General features: G+C 44.8%; 1 protein-coding gene across 13 annotated transcripts in view; it reads left to right on the forward strand.

Moving 5' to 3' along the window:
- Positions 1–12,182, forward strand: part of TECRL (trans-2,3-enoyl-CoA reductase like) — a 58,905-nt gene extending 46,723 nt beyond the window's left edge. For 5 of the 13 annotated variants that reach the window (XM_065634020.1, XM_065634023.1, XM_065634031.1 and 2 more), the window contains 2 exons: positions 25–113; positions 2,766–3,144. In XM_065634020.1, the coding sequence (XP_065490092.1) occupies positions 25–113; positions 2,766–2,960 (284 nt within the window). In that variant the 3' untranslated portion in view covers positions 2,961–3,144. The other 8 variants (XM_065634021.1, XR_010606125.1, XR_010606124.1 and 5 more) reach the window with 8 other exon arrangements.
- The last annotated feature ends 6,357 nt before the right edge of the window (positions 12,183–18,539 follow it).

An 18,539-nucleotide genomic window follows, 5' to 3' on the forward strand; every position in this document is an offset into this window, starting at 1 on the left:
TTTTTTTTCCTGTTTTCTTGGTAGTTGGCATTTTTGCTTTCCTGATGGTCATCCAGATGTCTCTGTGGGCCCACAAGAAGCACAAGCTGTACCTGAAGAGATTTTATCCTGAGGTGCGGAGAAAAGCAGCCATGATTCCCATTATCTTCTAAGCTCTGCACAAGAGTTTGCAGCTGAAGTTCAACAGCTGACTCAGAGTAAATGAGCCATTTTCATTCAGTAACCACGTGGATCTGAGGAAGAGTGACTGAATATCTTTTTCAGAAAATTAACATTTCAAAACAAAGAGTTTTTAATTAAGTGAAAAAACGTAGCGTTCAGATTCTTGGTTCCTGCTACAAGATATGATTTAATTAGATTTTCTTTAAAGAAGCTAATTGGGAAGGGACAAGAAAATTGCTTATATTGAATGTTAGGCTAGATATTTAGCTGGTGTAAGTGGGGACAGATGCTTTTAAAATTACTAGAATAGAGCTCATCTGCTTGTGTTCAGGTCTGGTGATTTTAAAGTTCAGTGTTAGATGCTGACAAGTCTTGGATTTTTGCATCAGAAGACCTTTCACGGACTTATTTTTATTAAACTGCACAGAACCAACAAGTTCTGCCTCAGCTCCTCTAAAGCATCACATCAAAGAAAGACCGCTACACTTTTAACACAGTTTAGTTCAGTTTTACAAGGTTTTTCTTTTTTTTTTTTTTTTTAAATTGAATCTGATATCAAGTTGTTTAACACAAATTGTCTGAAATCAATCGCTGCAGAGAGATTCTGGCTCGTTTTTATTTTCAGGTAGGCAGATCATCCCCGTGGTCCCAGGAGGGGCCTGTTTGTGAAGTGGCTCCCATCTTGCCACTAATTTGCAGTGTGACCTCAGCTACCTCATTTAAATCCCCCCCCTTTCTGACACTGAACACTTCTGGAAATAGCATGGGACTTTCTGGACTAACAAGCGTGTTAAGATCCCCTTGTTCAGTGCCTGACTGCATCCAGATGCCATTCGCCTGACTTGTATCAAGAACCGTGACATCCTTGAGCGCAAAGTGAAGCGGAGCACAGCTCCTTCTCAAAAAGGAGAGGAATCCTGCCAGAATCATTTCAGATGAACACTGCCCAAAGGCTCCAGCTCCTGTGCAGTTTGGTCAGTCTCTTATCTGCTTCTCTGCTTTCCAGGACATTATTATTTAAGGGATTCTCTGGCCTTGTTATTCCAGTCTTGAAAACTCTATTTAGCCCCATTTGCAAATGAGCGGCACCCATGTCATGCTGAACTAAAATTTTTAGCAATTTTAGTTACAGAGAGCAAAAGGACCAGAACTGCTTTAGCAGGTATTAAGATATTGAGATTTCGGACATTAAGTCCAGTGTTCATTCTGTTTCTGTTGCACGTTTATTGATGAAAAAGCTTGTCTGAAGACCTTTAATCATTAGAGGAACATTGGAGTACACCAGCAAGGCAGGCAGCTTCTGTCTCCTAAAGGTGCTGTTATCTTTGCGCCAGCTCAAGTGTTCTGACAAAGTTATTTTGCCCAGTAAACTGGGTTCATATCCCCCCTCTAATGTTTAACTCACAACACTTATCCTATTAGCCACAGTTAATCCATTTCATCTTGGGAATGTAAATTAATTGCTTTCCTTTTTTTTCCACTTGGAACCTGTTAACACCTAGAATTTCTTATTCCTGTCAGTGGAAAACCTGAGTCACAGTGAACACTCAATTCTCTCACCCAGACTGCTAATTAAGGTTTACTTTCGAAAAAGTGTTTTCTTTTTTCACTTACACTTAACAAAAATATTGTGAAATCCTTTTTTTTTCCCACCCATTTACAATGTTAGACACATAAGTCAAGACTCGTCGATTTTTTTAATCCAAATGAGTTTTGATTCAGGTTTATTAAATGTCTCATTTTTAGCAATCTTCAAGTTTAAAATAGTTCACGTGGGAGTGTAGTTTGCCAAAATTACTCACTTAGCTGGTAGTCCCTTGATTGCAAGGGCTGCAGCTTTAAGTCTGTCCATGGCATGTTTCCAGAGTGATTCCAACTGCTAGGAGCAGGTTCCTACTCCAAGTAGGTGCTTAGGAATTGTTTGCCTCCCTGATTATTAATTGGTCATTCAGTCCATGGGGAGGTTGAGAAGGGGAAAGAAGGGGCTTGGCTCCTGTAGTAAATGACTAAAGTTTTACAACAGGGGTAAGGGCAAACACCAGGTAAGAACAAATGAAGATCTCTTACAGAAGGCTGTCTCGAATAAACGAAGCAGATAATTTTGGAATTCACCAAGAGGGTGTTGAGTAGCTAAAACTCCTCTGAACAGCAATCAACGACTTAAAAAATAGCAATAAATGCAGTTTTGTGCAACTTCACAGGTTTTTCTGCATTAATCTGTCCTCTGTGTGATTAGAACAGGTCAGTTAACTTCCCAGCATGAGGGGCATGCTTTGCTTCAGAACAAAAAGTGTATAAAAGTGGTCCGTCTTTGTTTTGATAAGTGTTCTGCAGAGATTAAAAAAAAGGGGGGAGTGGAGAAGCATCGCTGTATAAAAAGCTGTGATCATCACCACAAGCACCATACACCTTTTGAACCCCAAAAAATTGTCACCACACAAACATTTTAATGGGAAAGTTTGCCAAGACTCTGCTAGTTACCTGAGAAAAAAAAAGCCTTATCAAGCCCTAAATCTGCCAGTATGTTTTTTATTTGGCCTGCTGAGAAAATTTTTTAAAAACACAATAAATTAAAAATCTCTTTGGCAATATTTTCTCTTAAGCACAGCACTAGCTTTTCAGAGCTGTCGGCAGACAGAATGCGCGAGCGAGGCCCCACCAGAACATCGCCATGGCTCTGGGTCAAGGGGAAGGAGCCGACATTCCAACCTGAGCCATCACCTGGAGCTCAGGTAGTCGCCCCCCACTATCTGGTTCCCCAGTTTGATCCCCTTAAGACCCAGTTTGAATCCCCTTAAGACCCAGCTGTATACATGTCTTATAAGATGGTACGACATCATCTCAGCAGACAGGACTGAAAATAATCTGAGTGATTTCATCTTTCCATAGGAAACGGACACTGGAAGTGGGAGAAACAAATCAAGGCAGATGGCGGTCCTTTTTTAAAGATGCTCTAATCATCAAGATATCTTATACTTGCCATTGTTTTGAATAAAGTGACTCCAAACTGGCTTTTATCACACTAGGAACTAAGACAAAGTAGCCTGATAACAAAGTAGTTCTCTTCAGAGCCTGCAGTGATAGTTAAACATCATAAAAATCACTGAATGGGAAGGCTTCTAAAGCACACTGTAAGAGGAAGAAAGCAATAGGAAAGCAAGAGACTATTTATCTATTTATAGTTTTAACAAGTGCTGCTGAAGTAAAAATTAATTCAAACCATAAAAGAGTTTTCCAGCAAGCTACTATTTTCCACATAGTGCTTTATGAGCTTCCCTTTTCTGTATTTTCCTAGGCCCAAGTTTTGTCTTCAAGCTATATTCCCTGTCATTAAAATTCAGGAAAGCTTTTAGAGAAATACACCCTATGCCTGCTGCAGTCTACTGCATATGAACACCTCCACAGTACCCAGGTTTCTAATGTAGATCTACTTTTATCTGACTTCTAAAGCCTTTGAAGATGGAGAAACCAAATAAGAAGAAATCATTTATAGTTAAATATGATAAGAGTATTCAACAATACTAATGAATTCCTTATTTAAAAAAGCAAACTTCACATCTTTTGTCCAATCTGATTGTTAGCCAGTATTATTCCTGTGAAAAAGTAATACAGCTCTACCAGCAATCCCTGGTATTGTTCCAGCTACCCAACCATACTCAGGAAGGAAGGCTTTTGTTTTAAAATTACAGGTTTCACTACATGGGGGATCTTTTAAAGCACCACAGGACTGGCTCCAGATAAAACAGGCCACATCAACCATCGTTTTCCTCTTATTCACACTGAAAAGTGGATGAGTTTTCAGGTGAATGGTGAAACACTGTGACACTAAGTTAACAAAATGAACAAATATTTAAAACATCCCTCTCCTCAAGACCAGAATAGAAAAAAACAAACCCACGTACTTTTTGTCTAGGACTTCTGTTAGTAATATGAGGCCATTTCCCAGGTTCAATGGCATCCTTGCAGAAAGAAATATTGATTAGAAAGAGGGAAAGAGAAGAATGTGGGCACAAAATGCTTTTAGGGATAAGGAGCTATGTCTTTTTGGAAAGAAATTTCACTCTTTCTGACAACTGAGCTTGACAGAAATGGATTAGAGATGACACATCTCCAATGTTGCACCTCATGAAAAACAAAGTACCTATTCTTGAACCAACAGACAAAATTTGTCACAGGAACGGACATTGTGTTCTTCTACCATCTGGCTGACATCATCTCTTCACATTTGGACTTGCACACCTTTCGTTCGAACTCTTAATTATTTATCTCTAAGAGCTTTGATATACAGAGAGATGCCAGAAGGAAACCAGCTGTTGATTTCAAAACACCAAGGAAGAAGAATTTCTTTGTGCACTGTTAATTGATTTCAGCCCTGTTGTCCCACACACACCAGATGATTTTGCTGCTGTGTTTAGACACACTTCCAACAGCCCTATGAAGCACAATGCCTTGTTCAGAGATGTGCCAAACCCTGACCTTCACCCAGCTACAGAGCACAGAGCTCCAGCTCAAAGCAGTGAATTGCAGTCCGCCACACTACCTGAGTCCTGATGAGGCAAAACTCGTGGGTTGGGATAAAAGCAGTTTAATGGAACAGCAAAGAAAAAATGAACAAACAGTAATGACAACAATAATGAATGTACAAAGTGATGGATATGCAATCTCGCCATTTGGCAGTTGCGAAGCTGCAGCTTGCCTCCTCCAAAGCAGCAAGTGGATTCCTGACCGCAGCCTACACTGATACCTGGACCTCATCCCAGACAGCAGCTCACACCCGAAACACAAAAGCACTGAACTGCGTGGTCCAGAAAGAACCGAGACTGTCCTGGACTGCTCCACTCCCACCAGCGAGAGAGTGAGGCTGCCCCCCACCCAGTCTCCTTTGTAACTGAGCATGGCCTTACATGGTATTGAGTCCCACTTCGTCTGGTTTTGGGTCACCTGGCAGGTGTTGGGGATGCCGGTGTTGGGGATGCCGGTGTTGGGGCTGTCAGCAGCAGGATGATGTAGAGATGGTGGTCCCAGGGGTGTTGGTTCCAGGCCGAGGCGATGCTGGTTCCAGGGCAGTGGTTCCTTTAGTTTATCACAAGGTGCCAGGGAGGGCCATGGCCTCTTCTCCTGGGCTAGGGCTGGCAGGGTTTCCAGGTGAAGGCAGCAGAACCAGAAGTGGTGCTCGGCAGGCCTGGGCTTGTCATGGCAGGCAGAGGGGGCTCCCATGTACTGGAGCAGTTGGTTGGGCCACCTGGTGCACCATCATCTTCTTCTCTTTCTCTTTGGTGGAAGAGAGGTCTCACAAGTCTCGGGAGTGCTGGCTGGCACAGGGGGCCTGGCCTTGGTGCCACCTGCCTTTTGCAATCTGGGCAGCACCCATCAGGAGACGATGCCCGGCAGCAGTGGCAAGGGGATCAGAAGCACCCAGAGCTGCCTGTGCTGCACCTCCTCCCCAAGTTGGGCCATGGGAGGTGGATGACACTGGGGGGCAGCCAGGGGCCTGGCCAGGGGACTCAGCGGTGGGATACGCAGGGGGCTGAGCAGAGGACTCTTCAGAGGGTCCTTCAGGGGATCCTTCCAGGGACTCGCTACAGGACTGTCCTCCGATGTCTCCTCGAATCTCTCTGGAGAGCTCTGCTCAGAAGCCTCCAAGGGACTCATTAGCAGCTAGGTGGAGAGGTCCGTCACCCCAGTGCCCTGCATCCCCTGAGGATCCTGCATGGGGGGAAGCCACAGGCCCAGAAGGGGTCAGTGTCCCCTAGCATGGCCACTGCCAGGTGGTCCTTGGGGCAGTCATTCTCTGCCCCTTACTCCAAGAAGTTGGGGACTTCATTGAAGGAGTCAGCACTGGCCAGGCTGTGGGGACATCAGGGAAGGTGTCATCCCCATCCCCCAGCATCACTCTCTCCACTTGCTCCTTGCAGCCACCCTCTGCCCTCTACTCCAAGAGGTGAGGGAACTTGTGGTCAAGTGGGGGATGCCGGGGAGATTGGGGATGGTGTCCTCACCATCCCTCAGCCCCACCGCCACCACTAGCTCCTTGGGACAGCTGCCCTCTGCCATGTACTTGGAGAGGTCAGGGAGCTCAGCAAGGACCTCAGCAGTCAAGCTGGTGCCATTGGTGCTCAAGCTGGTGTCCTTGCTGTCCCCTAGCCATCCCACCAGCACTTGGTCCTGGGGGCAGGTGCTCTCTGCCACTTCCTTCAAGAGATTGTGGAGCTCATTGAGGCTGTTGTGGAAATGAAGGACACCAGGGATGGTGTCCTTGCTGTCCTCCAGCCCCACCACCACCACTCAGTCTTTGGGGCAGCCATCCTCCACCACTTACTCAGAGAGGTCAGGGAGCTGGCTGATGAAGTTGGAAGAGTTGGGGACATCACTGATGACCTCGCCATCCTCCAGCCCCACCACCGCCACTTGCTCTTTGGCATTGGTGTCCTCTGCCCTGTACTCAGATCAGGGAGCGTGTTGAGGCAAGTGGTCAGGTTGGGGGTGTCAGGGATATCAGTGCTGGTGTCCTCACTGTCCCCCAGCCCCATTGCCACCGCTTTCTGCTTTGGGCAGCTGCCCTCTGCCATGTACTCAGGTCAGGGAACTAATTGAGGAAGGTGGCCAAGCTGAGGCTGTTGGGGACATCAGGGACAGCGTCCTCGCAGTCCATGGTGTCGAGACAGGCGAGGATGTTGTTGACCATGGTGTCCTCAGCCTGCTCAGGAAAAGCCTCGGCACAGACAGCTGGTCCCTGCTTGGGCAGATCCACCAGCCTCCGCAGGGCTGCCTGGGTGGTCACCACTGCTGACAAAGCAAACAAAGCCAACCCAACCCAGGGTGATGCAAGCTGTCCTCAGCTTGGCCACCCGCCCGTGGTCTCTGCCACCCTGAAAATTCACCTGTGGGCTTCACGGTGGTTCTGCCAGCTGGTGGAGCCAGGGTGGGCTGACAGCAGGAACACTGACCTCCATGGCCATCCCGTCTTTGTCGGAGGCCTCTGATTGCTCCTGGGTGCTGCCGAGCAGGGTGCGGAGCACAGGAGGGCCCTGCACCCTCTGAGCCGCGTGGCCCGGGGTGGTGGGGGGCCAGGTCGGGCAGGGACGGGTGGCTGGCAGGAGCCTGTGGGGCACAGGGGCTGCACCTGGGCCACGGCCCCAGTCCCATTGGCTGGTGTGGCACCAGCATCCCTGCTATCACCTGCTGTCCCCCATCATAGGATGGGGGACAAGGAGCAGGGACATGGGGTAGCTGCACCCCTTGGGGAAGCTGCACCAGCTGCACCCCTTGGGAGAGCTGCACTCTGTGGAGGAGCTGCCCCAAGGCCCCCAGCACCCCATGCCAGACACTGGTCTGTGTCAGCTGGTAGGTGACAGTGTGGACCTGGGCAGACTGGAAGGACACCAGCAGCCCTGGGACGGAGGGCAGGACACAGGCAGTGAGCGGTGGTGCCATGGCCAGGGTGGCGAAAGTCACGCTTGGCACCTGCAATGCCGTTGGCAGCTGGAGAGGGAACCTCTCTGTTGGGGGAAGCACAGCGGTGTGGTGGGGTTAGATACTGGTGGACAGAGCCAGTTGGGGGTTACCTGGAGGCAGGAGGAGCAGGAGCTGCTGCTGTACCTGCCTTGGTGATTGGTCAGTGTGGGGTTCATTGGAGGCAAACGGCCTCCATCCCTGTGGCCATGATTCCGCCAGCACCTGCCTCAGCATTGTGAGGGGTTGAGTTTTCATACCATAACTTCCCATCTCAGTGATTTCCTGTCCTGCTGATGATTGCCTGGCCTGGCCTGAATGATGGCTTCCCATCCTGATGATGGTTTCCCAGTAATGATTTCTCAGCCCTGCGATGGTTTCCCATCCTGACTCTCAAACCACTTTTTCTGCTCTTGGTCAGTTGCTGAGCACACGCATTTCCTGTTCCTCCATTCTTTTCCCTCTCCTCTTTTACTGAGTAATAGATATTTGCATATGAAATTAAAAAAAATTTTAAAAGCATGGTCCTGTAAATGATTTCAAGTGAAGACAGCTGTTCCTGTGGATGAGCACTGCTTGTGTCAGTACAAGTCTGGTACCTTGCATCTGTTTTTCCTCACCTCAATTTCAGTTTTTCATCCTTGAGCACATGGTTCACATTTGCTTCTCATCCTCTGGGCAGCTCTTGTATCCTCGCAGCCTGGGCTCCGCTGAGGCACATTTTTGACTCTGTCATGGTGGCAGAGAACTGCACAGACCTGCAAAGGTGAGCACAGCAGCCACTGCCATCAAACACTTAGAAAAACGACTGTTTTTATTTACTGGCAAACCATTTATGTAAGAGCACTAAATCTGGGCATGTGCAACAGGCAATATGGGGCAGTCACGCCTGCTGCAGTTCTGTGGCCTCAGACTGCAGGTGCATGTATCATCCGAAGGGAACATCTAAGCAAGCAAAAGGGAATATCTCCTGTAATCACATTGTCGTCTTGCCATTCTACGTGAATAATGCATCATAAAACATGTTGATGAGACCCGCACTTCTCAGCAGCCCTTCGAGCAGCCGTTTTTCAGCTATCGAGCAAATAGAAATACAACTAAATCCTTCAGTGCCCACAAATGTACCGTTGACATACACAATCAATAGGCAGTTACAAAGAGAGAAAAACTGCAGGAGTTTTCTTATTGGAGATAAGGAGTGGGGGGAGAAACTTTGTCATCTTCTCCCCCTTCAGCAGAGAAAATAAAATTGATTCATTGGTTACACTGCAAGGAGATGAGCATCTCCAGCAGAAATTAAGGACACAAACAAGGTCACGATACATAAAAATTTCAAGCAGCAGCAGACATGACTGGCAAAACTGACTTCCATTTTAACTGCAATTGTCAATAAAATAGTCACATTAAGAGGCAGACCGAAGGATGGTTAAAAAGTTTAAGCCAGGTGGGCTCAAAAACATAAAAAGTGTCGTCAGCCATGACAAATGCCTGCAGCCAGGACTTCTCCTGCTGCTGTCTTGAAAGGGAGAAGGACGAAACATTCAGGGCGAGTGGGGTCTGAACACCCCCATCTCAGACCAGTCCTGGGTTCCAACCTCCAGTCCAGGAGCCTGGACAAGGCAATAAAGCCAATGCAGGTCAGCGGCCTGGTGGTTTCATTACTTCTAGAAGCTTCTACTGCAACGCTTTCTCTCCACCTCTGCCTCCTTCCCAGAAGATACACTATATGCCTTACATTGCAGCTGTGAGAAGTGAAGGCCATCTGTTCTCTGACAGTAAAGTGTCTCAGATAGGATTTTTCTGGTCTATTCTCTCCCCTTCCCCCCTTATTCTAATTAATATAACTAATCTATCAGCTTGCTTGCATTTCACACTCAGCTGAAACACTAAGCATTGCAGCACAAGCTAGGAGAAAGAAATCGTTCAATCAACTCAAAAGCACTGTTATTTCCAATTTTTGATTTACAGAAAGTGTTTAATAGCTATGTTTTCACTGGGAATCCAAATGCACTGCTTCCCACTGGGGACCACTCTCCACAAATTACTCTTTAGGAATGAGTTGCTCGCAGCGCTTCGTTCCCTCCAACCAAGCAGCACTTCATTGCTAGTTACTACAAATTCCCAAGGACAGCAGTCCCTCGCTTTGAGAGAAAGAATCTGCTGGGCTGAATACTGCAAACTGGAAAACATGCTGTTCGATTTCCTCAGCAGAAACATCACAGAATGGTTTGGGTTGGAAGGGACCTTCAAAGCTCATCTAGTCCACCCCCTGCCATGAGCAGGAACATCTTCACCCAGATCAGGTTGCTCAGAGCCCTGTCCAGCCTGGCCTGGGATGTGCCAGGGATGGGGCATCCGCCACCTCTCTGGGCAACCTGGGCCAGTGTCTCACCACCCTCATGGGGAAGAATTTCTTCCTTATATCTAATTGAAATCCACCCTCTTTCAGTCTAAAGCCATCACCTCTTGTCTTTGTAAAAAGTCCCTCTCCACCTTTCCTGTAGGTCCCCTTTAGGCACTGGAGGCTGACAGAAGGTCTCCCCAGAGCCTTCTCCTCTCCAGCCTGAACAAACCAAATCTCTTAGCCTGTCTTTGGGCCACTCTATGCATGGGAGTCTGGCATAGTTTGAACGGCAAGTGGCCTGATACTTCAGACCACCGAGATGTCCAAAGCAGCAGCAGGCACATCCACGTGCTGCCATGGGGGAAACAAATGCAGCTAGAAAGCTCTGACCATTTCTTTAGAAATGGCGGGTAAGAGTATGAGGGGAAGGCAGCTGGACCATAACCGATACCGAGAGTATACCCAAATTTTTGCTCTAAAAATGGGCAACTTGAAGTGGGTGTGTGGACACAGGGCCATCATCCAGCTCATTCCATCCATGGGATGGATGTGGGAGAACAGGCTGCCCCTCTGCTCACCACCAGCTGATGTGACAGAGTTGGCTGCTGCCCCGGCCTCAGGAGGAAGCTGATGGAGCAGAGTGTCTCCGAGACCCACTGACCCCAGTATCCTTGAAGCTCTGCCCCGTCCCTCATGTCCCGCTGTCCTTGACAGTGCCAGAGCACATGCCTCCACCAGGAAATCTGCCCACGGATGCAGATGGCCACCGTGATCTCCCCGAGTGACAGAAATAAAGTCAATGGATGTGAGCAGACTAATTATCTACTCTGGGACGCTTGGTTCTGATGCTTTGAAAAGAACAGCTGGTTGTCAGCAACATATTTACCAGGAATTTAAAAGGCAACAACAACCATATAATCCAGAGGATTTAATGACAGAGTGGAATGAATGCTGAATAAATGCTCCTTTTGATAAACTCACAAACATTTGGGGGAATGCAACAGTGATTTATATTCTTCTGGGAGAAATAAACAAATTAAGGATTTCACGGCCCTGTGGAGACCAGATTTTGTGAATGTGTATCTTTCAGAGTAACCTTTTCTCTTTTGGTATTAGAGGGAAACAAACCATGGAATTTTCAGCTTGCAAGAAGCTCCAGATTTTTGCTATGCAGGTTGCTTGTTATTCTGTCCTACCTAAATCAAGCAAGAAAAATTTGTTGCACACTCAAAATGTCTTACGGAACAGAAATTCAAGCCTGGTCTACAGTGAAGCCACAAAATGACCATATGATAATTTAGTCCTTGTGGCTGTCAAAAATGTTTGAATAAAAAGTCAAGTTTTCATTGTATTAAAATGCTTCCTTGCAACATGGTAAAATCACTGCAATGTATAACTCTAAGCAGATCCCAAGCCCCGCACGGATCAACATTAACACCTGAAGCAAAGATCAAGGCATCATTGTGCTAGATACTGCAAGCAAAAATAAAAAGGAAACCAACCCCTGCTTCCACCTGAGCATGAGGGGAGGCAACAGATACAACCAGGTACTAGAGTGATAAGTCTTGAGTTACGGAGGATGATGTGGGGGAAAAAAAAATCCTTCTAGATTTTCATTACCAAACTCATTGGAGATAAACTGCAAGAACAATAATTTTGTGGAGGAGAAATTAACTTCGTACAGTTAAGTCTGTGCTGCTGAAGGCAAAAGATAAGAATGACCTCTGCTTTTAACATATTTGTCTTTCCATAGGCATCCACAGTGAGCCCAGCCTATCAGCACCACTGGGCTAACGCTAAAAGTCAATTTGATTTAACCACGCTTGCTGGCACTGCAGACTGCCTGCCTATCACTCAATTAGAAAAGAGACATTAGTTCAGGTGTTGTCTAGAATCCAGCTGCCCCCTTGTCTTGGTAATGTACCTGGGATTCTGCTTTAATTCAATGTTCTGTAATCGCCAGGGTTTAAATCAATCCAGGGTTGTCAAAAGCATATGGGATCAAATGAAAATGCGCAATTTAAAATACAAATAACTACTGAAGGTAGGTTTTAACTGCTAATGCTGTATCGTTACGGCAAAGTTGATATCATTTACAGCAATGTTAAAGCAAGAGAAAATGAGGCATTTGTCAATGAGCATTTTTAATGTCATTGAAGGTCTCAGAATTAACACGTTTGCAATATTATGACTAGACCAAGCTCGTTCAAAGGCTTTTTCTAGCACATTAGCAACTCATTAGACTTTGAAGGTGTTTCAGATCTTCCTTCCTTTGCTAGTGAAGGGAGAGATCAAATTCCAGTAAGAACGGTGCAGAAATATGAAGTGTATTATTTGCTCTTGTGTGGACATTTTGCAATAAAAGTGCTCTGAATAGAAAGATCAGCCTTTTTGCCAGAAAGTATAAAACTTCATTTCCATGGTTCCAAAAGGAAATATGAGCCAAATTCTCATATCCCCAGCCATTACTAAGGAATTTTTGATTATATTAACTACCCATTACCTTTTATAGGGCTATTTCTTCCCTGAGAATGCACCCACTGAGATTAGAGGTCTGTCTCCAGCATCATAAAGCAAGCTGCTAGAGAATATCACAAATGGGTTATATACTTAATTTTGAGAGCCTTTTTTGAATATTCAATTATAGAAGGAAACTTCTGAAAACCAACCCAAGTTGTTTGCAGAGCCCTTAAAAAATGTATTCTTCCCATGTCTTCTCCTCTAAACACCTATAGTGTCTTGTACATACAGATATCTTGGTACAGAAACACGTATGGGAAATGGCACCTACTGTGTCCTGTGCCAGGGAGGGGACACAGTCTGATTTGAGGTGTTTCCTGGCCAGTATTCTGACCAGTCAAGACTTATCAGATACGTTTTGCTACCCCAGATTTCCCCCTGCACGGCCAGGCACCCAGATTTTGCTCCCAAATCCTGGTGCATTGCAGGAACCCTTCTCAGAATCTTCCTGTTTTCTTCTCTACTGCCTCGCAACCCAAATCCTTGCCTTTCCCACCCTCTTTAACACAACACATCTGGGCAGAGCTGCATCAAAAAGACAACATTCCAGCAGTGCACTTTCTTACACAGGTTTAAAAATTAATGTCTCATTCTGGCCGCTCACCTTTGGGTGTTTCTAACAAAAATCCATGTTACAAATGCGCAGGAAGTTTTGGGTAATAAGAAGAAATGCTCTAAGGTGTAAGAGACCACGATATAACTACAACAGTGCTGAAACAACAAGCAGGCAAGTGCCACCCCTTTCAGCCAGGGAAGCTCTGGCGCTCTGGCTTATTGCTCAATTATAAGTTAATCAGAGAACTAATTGAGCTTGGTCAGTTCGGTTTTTGGAGCCTTTTCTCCCAGATTAAATTTTATTAGAGCTAGTGGAGGACATGAGGAAGGCTGTAAAGGGCAAGGAGATGGTAAGCCCAGTATGTGAGGGAAATGTTATACAGTGTATTTGTGCAGACAAAACTGAGCACCAAGAAGGAATGTGACAGAGCCGTGTGCCTTTTAAAGCCCTACATCCTGCATGGCATTCAAAATCTTTCTTGTGCTCTCTTGCCATCTCTGCTGTTCATTTCTCAAACTGTATGTCTTGCTTTTCTAACCTGTTTGCAGCAAACCAGTGCCCTGCAGGAATGAGATGCTGTGTCTGTCTGTAACTGACTCTAAAGGCTATAACTTTTTTCCTAGAACAAAATGATCACAAGGAAAAAAAATAGGTAACCGTGGATATTAAGAATATGCACACATAATATCATTTATGTGAAGAAAAAAATATGACAGAAAGGCCCCAGCAATAATAAAGGATGTGCAAAGGAAAGGTGGTTTATTAAAGATGCTGTTAAAAGTGAGCTTGCGTTATTGGATGTGGGCTTCGAAATTAAAGTACATGATTCCATTATGTGGAAAAACGATGAGTTACCATTCCTGACGCTTTCCTGCTATTTCTTCTGAGATGGATATGAAGAAAAAAAGCCCAATCATTCTATACTTCAGAGCAATTAGAATATTTTATCTTTTAAAACTGTTTTGGAGAGCACACATTCTGCAAACGTCTTGGCTCATGCTGGATAATGATGAGCAAGCTAAACAGAATTTAATGCTTTCTAAAATGTGAATACAAGGAGGGATTCTTTTCTCTCTGCTACAACTGCCTTCCTTTGGGCTGTCTAAATAATATTCTTTTGATGAAAAGGAAAGCGCTCATGGGAACTCCCACATTATTTAACACACAGCAGGCAGGATTCAAAGGGAAAATATCCAATTTTATGGTGTTCCCTGGCTGTAGGATTTTTGCTGATCTCTGGTATGAGAGAAGAGCGGCTGACCAGGAAATACATGGCCAGGGTGAAGTTCAGAGGCAGGTGTTGAGGTTCACACATTCGCTTCTGAAAACTCAAGCAAAATGGGGCACTTTGGTGACTCCCATTCCCTCCTCCCAGGAGAGAAGAGCATCAATCCCCAGAAAAGACAACCTGGGTAGACATTAGCAGAAGCTCAAGGGATGTTTCTCACCATCTCTGGGCAAAAATATGAACCCAATGGGGCAGAGGTGCAGGATGATCGAAGAAATGATGAATTTGTCTCTCGAGAGTGAATAAGGGTGTTTGTCTTACTTAGCTTAGCAAAGTGGAGGCTGAGATTGGGCTCTATAAATACATTGGGGTGAGCATCAGGGAGCCAGAAGAGCAATTTAAACTAAAGAACAATGTTGGCACAAGAACAAATGAGCATTAATTGGCATGAATAAATTTTGCCTGGAAAGCTGAGGGTGATTTCTAGCTATTCGAGGGGCGATTGCTTGGAACAGACTTCCAGTGGAGGTAGAGAAAGCAAAAATAAACAAAAAAAGCAACAAAAAGCAAACATAAAGGAGATTTAAGGCGTTTTTTCCACTTTCATTGTCTTGGTGGGTTTACTGTTGACTGAAACTACTCTGCTTTGCAGTCTGGGATGTTACTTGATGCTTTCAAAGACATGTGGATGTCCTTGGAGTGCAGATGCTTGCCTTGGTGATACAAAGCCTCTGGATTTTGGACCAAATCAGATGTTCCTGCACTGTCTGAGCGTCTGCCTACCACAGCTAAATCTCCACCTGTACAAACCGGTGGTCCCCAGAGAAACAGAACCTACAGTAGAAAGGAGAGCCTTTTATTCTTCAATTAACTCCTATATTTCTTCAGCCATGTCGTACATCAAACCTGGCCATAAAAATGGCAATTTTATACTGTGTAAAAAAGAATAAAATGATTCAGAGAGACTGAAGATCCATTTACAGAAAATGAATATGCCTTTCTGAGTACAACAGATTCCAAACAGATACATTATTGTCACCCATAAAACTACTTCGATAACTTATTTTCTGTAACTTTGAGTGACACTGTCGTAATGGTTCTGTAAGATCCTGTCCCATCCCAACAGATAGGATGAGGGATAAGTTAACTCTGAACGCGACACACACCCTGACTCAGCAGATGAGAGCAGGTGTGAGTTAACTCCAGGTAATTCTGTGCGGTTATGTGAAGTGAATGACAGACAATCACGCCAGGGGTCCAATTCAGTTATGAGTTTTACTAAAAGTACGTGTTGGAATACCAGTTACAGCGAATAGTGGCTTGGCAAAAGTATAACAGCAAAAAGCCCTTCTACAAGCAATGTATTGGCAACCATTAGTAGCTATAATACAAAATTTAACAAGAATCCAACAGCAGAGCTTAAGATGATGTTACTCTTATATGTTCAAAAGGAAAAGAGAGAAAGAGAGTGGTAGAGAGGGAAGGAAAACTAAGGCATAAGAGAAAGAGAGTAATATATCACCACTCATAGGAGAGACAAAGAAATAGGGATCTAGAAGAAAAAAGAGAGAAGGAAAGAGCAGAGAGAAAGGAAGAAGGAAAAGGTGAGGGATCCAGCCACTCTTACGGCTCTGCAGCATGGATAACGAGACTTGTATGATGATGTATGGCCTCCGGTGTCCCACGGTGAGGATGCTGGGGTTTGTAGTTCAGGAGTGCAGCATCCTCTGGTTTCTGGTCCAGTTCCCGTGGCTAGGCTGGTGGGTGGAGGGTCCTCAGGGTGGTGGGTTCCCTGCCAGTGCTGTTTTAGATGAGCCTTTTTATAGACCGCTGAGTAGAGCAAAGTCTGGGGGGGAAGGGGTGATTGTGAAAGATCAACAAGTCTCGACAAGTCCCGGGACATGTTGAAGGGTCTCAGCTTTTCCCCTTTGTGTGCCAAGTTAGGCACATCAGAAGATGGAGCTATGTGCCCTCCGGCATGTCCCCCACCTCCAGGTATAGGCCAGCCGGCCTGGGCTGTGGCTGGTTAGCTCGTTGTTGATATGTAAATCACAGTTCACCCTATACTGAATGTGTCATCTCCTGCTACAATGTTTGAGGCATGATTCCTTTTAGCTTTTGACAAACCTGGGGCTGGAGGAACTAGTTTTGCCACAATATTTCAGCCATGATCCTTATCAATACACAACAGATCCATAGGTGCATCAGGTCATCATCATATTGTTCTTGAAGGGATGTTTTTTGTCAGATATGTGATGTTGGTGTGCAGCAAATGGCCAGTGCAATGGCCTGATGTCCATTATTTTGTCTACATATTGTTAGCATATAAAATGGGTGGATGAACATCAGAATAATCTGGGCAGCTTAAACCAAAACTAATTAGAACATTTCTCATCTAAACTTTTTACCCTGAAGACTTGAAAGACAAGATTTAATGTAAAATAAATATGATCAGTTAAAAGAAAAAAGAGAGAGAGAAAAGAAAAAAAAGATAAAATTTAAAATTAAGATATGCATAAGGACTTAAGTGCTGTAGTCTCTGAAGAGAACCAGCAATCAAAATCTAATATCCTCATATTGTGCCAGATAATGAAACACTAAGCTGGAGATAATAAGATTTCTTTCCACAGGATAGTCTTCAGCATAGTTAAACCTATGAATGAACAGCTGAAGTGGTTTATATAAGCAAAAGGTTATATGTCAAGGATTCTGAGGGGTGAAAAGAAATACCAGCCCATTTACTTTAAACTAGGTAAAACTCACATCGCTCACTCTCTTGTCAAATTGTACCATAATTAAATGCATTTTATGAAAGGCAGCTTCACCAGTGCACACTGCTGGGGACTGGGTATGCAGGGGGACATTTTTTACCTGGCTTCCCTAAAGAAAAAACATCTAAGTAATTGTGCTGTATGTATACATACATCTCCACCATCATCCTCCCCGGTAAACTCAAATATTTCCATCAAATTTGACAAAAAGGCAGGGATCTCAAAGTCACTAAATTCCTAAAAGCAGGTCACCTGCTGCTCTGGTACATCCATCCTGCCAGTAACAAGCAGCTGCTGCACCTAACACTTGACCAATGGACCCCTCTCCTGTCAACAGCTTTAGTCCCATTCTTTCCCCTGCTCCTTCTTTTTTGGCAGATGTTTGCTCACTTTTACAAACCTGCAGAGATGTTTTGCCAATTTTCAAAAACACTTTTAAACAACGAATCACTTACGCTATAACATCACACTGTACAGCAGCAACTTGCTGCAGAATAGATGGACAAATTTTTCATGCGATTTTCTGAGTGCATTAAACTGCTAACACAGTGTTTTCTCACACAAGAGTTTTTGAATGGATGTTCCCTTTCAAATGTTTACAAATGCTCCTGCTCTCTTTATCACAGATATTCACAGAATATCTCTGCTTCATCCCAGATTACAAAGCCCCCTCAAGTAATCTCTTGTGTTCATCTGCATTTAGGCACAATTCCTTTTGTAGACAAATTGTGGAGAGGCAGAGACTCGGTCAGATAACCAACATCAAAGTCAGGGACAAAAGGAGCTTGGTGAAAAAAAAGATGGAGATCGTGCAAGCTGGATGGGGCAGCATCAGTTTGGGAAGTGCTGGGTTTCTTTTTTTTTTTTCTTTTTGTGAAGCAGAATAGGAAAATGGCTGTAGAAAATGTGCACAGAGATTGTGAATTTCCACTTGCAGCTGAACTACCTTTCCAGTAAAGGCAAAGCTTCTATTGGGAGCATGTTTGGTCTTGCAAACAGGAAATATGTTGGGGGTTTTCTTCTTTTTCTAAAATAAACCACAGTAATGCACAAAGAAGGTGGCAGATGGTCTGCACGTGAAATATCTTCCAATTACAGAATTTATTGCTTAATGTCTGTATTAACTACACACATTAACAGAGAGGCAGCGCTGAGAACGACTGGATCTGGTTGTGAGGCTTCAGCATGGAGTTTAACTCTTGTTCCTCATGAAGCAGGTAAAAAGCTCCGATAAAGAAATCTGGCCAGATGGCAGCTGATAACACAACATACGTTGCTTTTTCTGCCGCTAACTGCCAGGGGATAAAATCTCCCAGGGGTTTAAGGATTGGGGATTTTTTTTAAGCACGGGATAGAAATCTTGGTGGCTTTTCAGGTGGCAACATGGTCTACACTAAGCACGTTGTGAGACTTCAAAGTAAGTCACTGAACTGCAAGAAAATATATTTTTGGTACACACATTAAGGAATCAGATTAATTACACACTCACACCCTTGTGAAGCTGCA

This window comes from Caloenas nicobarica, chromosome 4 (assembly GCF_036013445.1).
Source record: "Caloenas nicobarica isolate bCalNic1 chromosome 4, bCalNic1.hap1, whole genome shotgun sequence".
NCBI lineage: Eukaryota > Metazoa > Chordata > Aves > Columbiformes > Columbidae > Caloenas > Caloenas nicobarica.